This window comes from Lottia gigantea (assembly GCF_000327385.1).
Source record: "Lottia gigantea unplaced genomic scaffold LOTGIsca_10, whole genome shotgun sequence".
NCBI lineage: Eukaryota > Metazoa > Mollusca > Gastropoda > Lottiidae > Lottia > Lottia gigantea.
In genome coordinates this window covers 4586159-4593689 of record NW_008706747.1, presented here as the reverse complement: position 1 = coordinate 4593689, position 7531 = coordinate 4586159, and the positions used below count along the sequence as shown (strand labels likewise).

The 7531-nt window shown below is 37.1% G+C and overlaps 1 protein-coding gene across 1 annotated transcript; it reads left to right on the top strand.

The window, feature by feature from the left end:
• Positions 1 to 3109: 3109 nt before the first annotated feature.
• Positions 3110 to 7473, top strand: LOTGIDRAFT_230064 (hypothetical protein). Its single transcript, XM_009046289.1, has 7 exons — positions 3110 to 3209; positions 3653 to 3814; positions 4079 to 4240; positions 4650 to 4796; positions 5158 to 5285; positions 5490 to 5689; positions 6022 to 7473. Exons 2-7 carry the CDS (start codon positions 3658 to 3660, stop codon positions 6305 to 6307), a joined length of 1080 nt encoding a protein of 359 aa, XP_009044537.1. The 5' UTR covers positions 3110 to 3209; positions 3653 to 3657; the 3' UTR covers positions 6308 to 7473.
• Positions 7474 to 7531: the final 58 nt, after the last annotated feature.

The window sequence follows — 7531 nt, the reverse complement described above, 5'->3', positions numbered from 1 at the left end:
AACTAGGGGGTCTTTGCCCTTTTTTTCAAAAAAATTTTTTTTTTTTTTACCCCCCCCCCCCCCCCTCCTCCCATCCCCCTCCTCCCATCCAGTATAGCGTTTGAACAAAGATTTAATTCCCTGAACCCGAGAGAGACGGAGATAGAATAGGGGTCCCGTTTTGGATCAACTGACAATATGAAATCGACAGAATTTGTTTCGTTGCACCCACCCAAGCAAATCGATGAAGGGTTTAGGGTTAATATGCCCCCCCCCCCCCCCTCCTCTCTCTCTTTATCTCTCTATACACAATGTTTTGCTTGATTTACACAACACCCATCCTTGACTAACCCAACAAGGAAGCATAAGATAACTTGACCTTTTTTGCCCCCCACCCCCTCTACAATGTTTTGCTTGATTTACACAACACCCATCCTGGGCCAAACCTAATAAGGAAGATGAACCCCTGTCCTCAAACACAAGCGGCTTACAAACTTTTTCCGGCTTACAGTTTATAAATATCCTTAAACTTAAATATTTCTTTGAAAATATTTTATGATATCCCTTTATAGATATATTAGCGTTTTATGCAAGAGCAGCGAAGGGTTTTATAACCTCTACTAATCCAATCCCATGTTTTTCGCTTCAAGCCCTAAATTCCTAATTTCTATAAAAGTGTATGAAATCCTCCTATTAAATTACATCAAACCAGGAACAGTCGTTGTATTGAGGGGCAGTCAAGTAACAAAAGTTTCGTGTTTAGGGGTATAATTTCATACCTACTACAAATAGCTCTTAGAGTTACTGTAAAAAAATACGTCTGTTTCCGGGTTTATATCAAAGGCTTACCAACATCAGGATTGGCCTTCGTGACCCACCCCGGGCACCTGTCGTCAGAATCATAAGATACAAAAGATCAGTCATGTCATCGACATGTTGGATTAACCAGCTGATAGAGCTCAATTTCAGCTATCCATTACGCTTTTCAGAATTAAATTCAGCGTCATATTCCCCTACAATTCAATATTGACACTATTGGAACTAGTGACGTGATAAGTGAAAATAGACGTCATTAGGATTATCGTTATTTTGACGTCATAGGTTCATTAGGCAGCAGACGAAAATGTATCACGTGACAGTCTAATGAGATCTATTATTGACATTTTTTGGTTTGTTTGTTTACCTTTATATAATGGTATATATGTAAACAATGCCTCCAATATTAGCTGAATATAGTAAATTGGTCATCAGCAGGACAGAAGATAAACTAATGAGCTATTGTTTTAAATTTTGAAATTGGCTATGACATTGATGGGACGTCCAGCTCCTAAACATTTGCCCTAGGTCTATGGACCTTTATTGGTTATGTCATGCCAAGCTATTTTCATAATCATAAACAATGCACTTTTGTGTCTCTCAAACATAAAAATTAAAATGTCAGGAGTATAGGCCTACTCTGTATGTCGACAAACTTCGTCCAGCTTGAGTCAGAAAAATCCAGACACCCATGTAGATCGAACTAGTCGGGAAGTTCAAGTTCTACTGAAGTGTTTGACTTTATTTCATTCGAACATTGACCTTCCTTCCTCAACTATATATTGTCATCTTCTGGTGGCTGTGTCATGTGATTAATGTCGGTCAGCTAGAGTCATAAAAACTATCCGAACATAGTCAGCAATTTTCAAACAAGCAATTGACACCTTTTCAAGAACATAAACTTCTATTATAAGGTTTTTATGGGGTGAAAATAATTATCTATTTTATTTGAGCATTGAATTTTTTTGGAGCACATGACGCATGTGAATGTCGGGCAGCTAGGACCAGAAAAACAAAGATTTCATTAAATTTGCGCATTGACTTGATTTTTCCACCAGTAGATGATAATGTCATGATTCTACTGATAGATGTTTGAACATATGTTCTACTTGTGTAGAATCATCACATGGTGTTTTATAAGTCAGCCAGCTTGGACCAGAAAGACAATGTGCACTTCACCATAATATACCCCTTGTGTTTTTTTTTTTTTTGTTATATCAATGTGCACTTCATTAGATTTTTCCACCAGCTATCAGTAGTATCATCACATGATGTTTTATATGTCGGCCAGCTTGTACCACAAAAACAATGTGCACTTCATTCAATTGGAGCATTGACTTGGTTTCCACTTGAAACTGATATTTCAATCGTAGAACCTCATCACATGACCACGTGTTCCTAAATCGGTCAATCAGCTGATATAGTAAATACATTCGACCTGATTGTAGTCTAGAATAACTTGACATCTTTTAGATAGATTTTAAAACCTTTTACCAAATTTATATCTAATGTTTATCATTTCAACCAAATACTTTCATAATTTGAATACTGGTATAGGCAAATGCCCAAGTATTTCAAAAGTTAAAAATATCTTAAAATTCTTGATAATCAAGCATAAGAAATTTATATAACGCTGTTTCGAATATCCAGTCGTACCATAATGAGGTCAAAATAATAAGGTTTCTTTGTTTTTCATCCAGACGAAAATTGGTTCAACCTTGGCCCTTGACCAAGCAAGTTCAGCCAAAATACAATATGATATATAGCATTGATTAACTTGTCGTCAGATATTTTTGCATGATTGGTTGCTAAGTTTTTAGAATTTGTTTAGTTTGCAGAAATGCATAAACCAACAAATCAAAAAGTATAACCAATGTAGACAAAAATGTGGTTAAAATTGCAAAATAATGGATGAGCATATATACTGGTATTGAAAAATTGATTGCAAACGGTCTGTTGGGCGATTAAGTGTCAAGGGTTCGATCACCACCCTCCCAACTCCCCCCACCCCATTCAACCCCAAAGTACAGAGTCTACAACTTAAAAACTTCGTCAAAACGTTTGCAAGTCTTACCAAGTTTCTGTGAAATAGAAAAAATTTGTAAAGTGTCTGCGCCATTAAGTGTCGGAGGTTCGAATCCCCACCCAATCCCTATTCAAGATACCCCATGTCGGTATGACTTGTCTAGTGTTTTCTAGCCTGAACTAGTTTCTCTGATAAATGTACAAATCGTTCAAGGCCGATTCTTCACCGATAGCTGGAGTGACTAATTCGTTTCAAGTTTTTATTAAACTCACTTCTGGCGAGATTACAGCCAAATTTATTTATATGCATGTTATTTGAATAATCGACAAGTATATTAGACATACTGACTTAGAAGAGAATCGAACCGGGTGCACCTGAAAGTTAACAAGTGCGTTTTTTAAGTGATTCGAATCCTGTTCATCCCTTCGTCAACGAGTGCGATTGTTTTCAAGAAATTCGAACCCGGTGCAACTGGAAGCCAAATTTATTTCTCCGCATTTCTTCGTAGTCACGAAGTATTTATTTTGAAGAGAATCGAACTCTGTGCACCTGAATACAGAGTCATGAAGTGCGTTGTTTTCTCAGTAGTCAAAACCTGTACAACTAGATCAACATTTATCATGAATATTAGTACTATGTAATATAGTCAAAGAGTACTTTTTTCACAATGAAAGGATTCGAACCTTGTGCACCGATGAGACGAAATCACGTGATTATACGAAAGTAGATGTGTTCAGACTAGGATTACAAATTTTTAACTTTCCATATTTGTCTAAATTTGACGTCTGAAATCACTGACTTAATTTCGAATATATTTTTTTATCGTTTTAGACAAAATGGCGGTACAAACGAACAAGACGACCCTCAATAAATATCTGGAGCTGGAGCAACCTGATGGAAAAGTCATGGCGGAATATCTGTGGATAGATGGATCAGGAGAGGGCATCAGAAGTAAATGCCGAACTCTGAACTTCATTCCTAAATCACCTAAAGGTAGGCTTTCATTTCAACTTTTCGTAAGGGATAAATATTTACTTTCCCGGCTGATAAAAGTAAGTTTCAGCTCTATTTACCAGCTGATAGAGCTCAATTTCAGCTATCTGTATAGTTATCTTAATATTTACTTTACCAGCTCAGCTGATAGAGCTCAATTCAGCTATGCATACCACTTTTCAAAGCTAAAATCCGTCGTCTAGTTTTTCTTCAATTAGATATAAGTACGGAATTGTAATAACCTGGCCCTCATCTCTATTTCAGATTGTCCCATATGGAATTTTGATGGTTCAAGCACAGCCCAAGCCGAGGGGTCGAACTCAGATATGTACCTTCACCCTTGTGCTATATTCCGAGACCCCTTCCGTGGTGGTGAGAATAGACTGATCCTATGTGATGTATATAAATACAACAACAAACCTGCTGGTAAGCTTCAAACTTTGTTCCCAGAATTTCCCCAGCCCTCCTCCTCTCTTTATTGTTTATTGTTGCAAATGTTCGAGCAAGCTCACGGCCGTATCGAGGTCGCACGTACTTATCTTGGTCAGTATTCCATATGGGACTAGATAACGCGTGAAAAATAATCTTTGAGTATCAAAGATCTTATTTCACACAATCGGCTGAATAATACTGCTAATCCAGCAAATATGGACAAGGGGATTTTGACTTGTCCAATGACGGTTAACAGTTTTAGCTAATTTCACAGAAACGGGTTAAGTTTGTCAAAGAACAAGTGTGTGAAGAGGATCTTATCTTGTTAAATCGTATTTCCATCCACATTAACCGTTTTGAAAAAAAACCCAGACTGAACCATTTTTAAAATCTTTTTTTTTAGAAACCAACAAGAGACATACGTGTGCCGATGTAATGGAAAAGGCCAAGGAACATAAACCTTGGTTCGGAATCGAACAGGAATACAGTCTTTTAGATTACGATTCTTATCCACTTGGGTGGCCCAAGAACGGTTACCCTGGCCCACAAGGTACGTCAGAGTTTTTTTGGGGTTTTTTTTTCAGTACAACCCAACTTTGATATTATATTTACTCCTAGGATTTTTGTTTTGTTTTGATTTTTGACACAATCAGAACTGTTTGTTGTTCCATTTGGAACGGTTTTTATTGCAACTTTGTTGCTTTGACTGACGCTCTTTTCGAGGATTAAAACATATTTCCACCACACAGCAGCTTACAAACAGAATTTGCACAAATCATGATGGAATAATACAAATAACTTACCCCAGGCACCTATATAGGGTTCTGTTGTCTCCAATGCCCTATCTGCAAATAAAAAAAACAAGAATTTTAATATGCACGTGCTTTGACCTAGATTTGATTTTCTTTCAGGTCCTTATTACTGTGGTGTTGGTGCGAATAGAGTACATGGTAGAGATATTGTAGAGGCCCACTACAGAGCTTGTTTATATGCTGGTGTAGATATTTGTGGTTGTAATGCTGAGGTCATGCCCGCTCAGGTAATACACGTGCATTTTACCTGTCATCTTAAATGTCATTAACAAAAGAATATATTGTTTGCTTCAAATTCTGAGATGGCATTACTATATAAGAAGCGTTTATCATTTTTGTTTCGTAAATTTAATGTTTTTCAATTTATTATCCTGGTCTACTTTGATGTTCCGAATTTGTACTTTAAATTGCAATTTCGTTTATCTTTTCAGTGGGAGTTCCAAGTTGGACCCACCGAGGGTATCGCTATGGGTGATCATTTGTGGGTAGCAAGATATATTTTACATCGGGTAGCTGAAGATTTCGGGGTAGTCGTGACCCTTGACCCTAAACCAATGACCGGTGATTGGAACGGAGCTGGTGCTCATACTAACTACAGCACTAAAGCCATGAGAGAGACGGGTGGTTTGGCGTAAGTATTGGTCGCATTCCGTGTTTCTCAGTGACGATAAGAATTTGAGCTTCACTAAATTACAAGCCACGTTCACTCTTCTCTAGTCCATTTTGGAGAGTCCACATAGGTTTTTTGTTTTGGCCAAAATTGGCATCTTTTTAGCATGAATATCATTAGCCTTCAGAACTATCAGAAGGGTATGCTCTGTGATGGCAATCCAAAAGCCTCAATCAGCAGCTATGCTATATGACCTTTGGAACATTAGAGAGTTGACAAAACCATTTGCAGAGTGGCATCGGCGGTATTAGACAAACAAATAGGTGGCATAACGGCTTCAATTTATATTACAGTGTCATCGAAGAAGCCATAGAAAAACTCTCAAAGCATCATGTCCGCCATATCAAAGCCTACGACCCCAACGAGGGCAAAGACAACGAACGTCGACTGACAGGACTTCACGAAACGTCCTCCATCCACGATTTCTCAGCCGGTGTGGCCAATCGAGGAGCGAGTATCAGAATTCCCCGCCAGGTGGCAGAAGATGGCTATGGATATTTAGAAGACAGACGACCATCTTCTAACTGTGACCCCTACGCCGTCACAGAGGTCATTATCAGGACAACCATCTTGGAGTGAAAATTGCAATCGCTGTGAAATAGTGAAGACAAGACTTTTTGCAACAAATTCTGCCAAAATATTAGCATCATTAACATTAAAACTATGTTTCTTACGTATATTTTGGTGGTGTAAGTTGCTAATGCACATAAGATCAATATTTTAATATGTAGATTTTAGTTGACTGTTTTGAATCTCAGGTCTACTATGTAGACTGTTATGCGCATGTACTTGACCTTTGAACTTTGACCCCATCATCCTCATTGACCTTTCAATCTGTCATTTTTGTTGTACGTGTTGTAGTGCTTAAGTTTGTGGCGTCATGTTTTGATTCAATATCTTTGTATGTACAGGTTTATTGGTGCGTCTTGTGTAACCATGCGTCTTCTATATGCAATTATACGTTTAATATATCGAAGATAACTGCAAACAAAAATAAAGCGCACAAAGGCCTTATTCTTTTTATCGTTTAGCTTTAGTTTTCTTACAAGTGGCAAGGGTTTTTAATATTCAGGGATAATGTAAAAATGAGGACATATTAACCAGTCATGTATGACCACAGTATGGGCAAATTTGGTGGTCTTAGACTTTGAGTAGATGTTTTAATTTTTAACAATATTATATTTATACGTAACTTTGTACATTGAGAAATTTTATTTAAAGTTAACTTTATAAAAACTTGTTATGTTTTTTCTCTCCAAAAAATTTTTCTGTGTGGACCAAGTAATCTGGTGATAACCCCAAAGTAAATATTGGCTATAAAGATCAATAGGGGGTCACTTCCCTTGAAATCAGCCTTGTGTCCAGTTGCCTAAAGTACTGTTCACATATTGGTTACGTACACCACGATTCAGAGTAACAAAAAAGCGGCTTGTCCAGTAGATAAAATCATAAACATTTTGTAACGTTGCAACAGAGACTCATTCAGTAGATAAAACCATGAAAACGCTTTGTAATGTGACATAGGCAGTCGTACATAGTGGGAGAACCCTAAAGGCATAATTTTTACATAATGTTTAACACGTCAAGGTAAAAAAGATTGTATCAAGGACGTTTATATAACTACAAAATGTACTTTACCTTCAAACGGAAATTTAAAAAAAAATTTTAACAATTAGTAGTGTTTGATCTCTTGTGATATTTTGAAATAGTGGGTATAGCTAAATTAAAGGTCATTGTTCGCCATATTCTAGGTTAATTTGGATCTTGAATGATATACATGCTATTACGAACTTTGTCTATTAC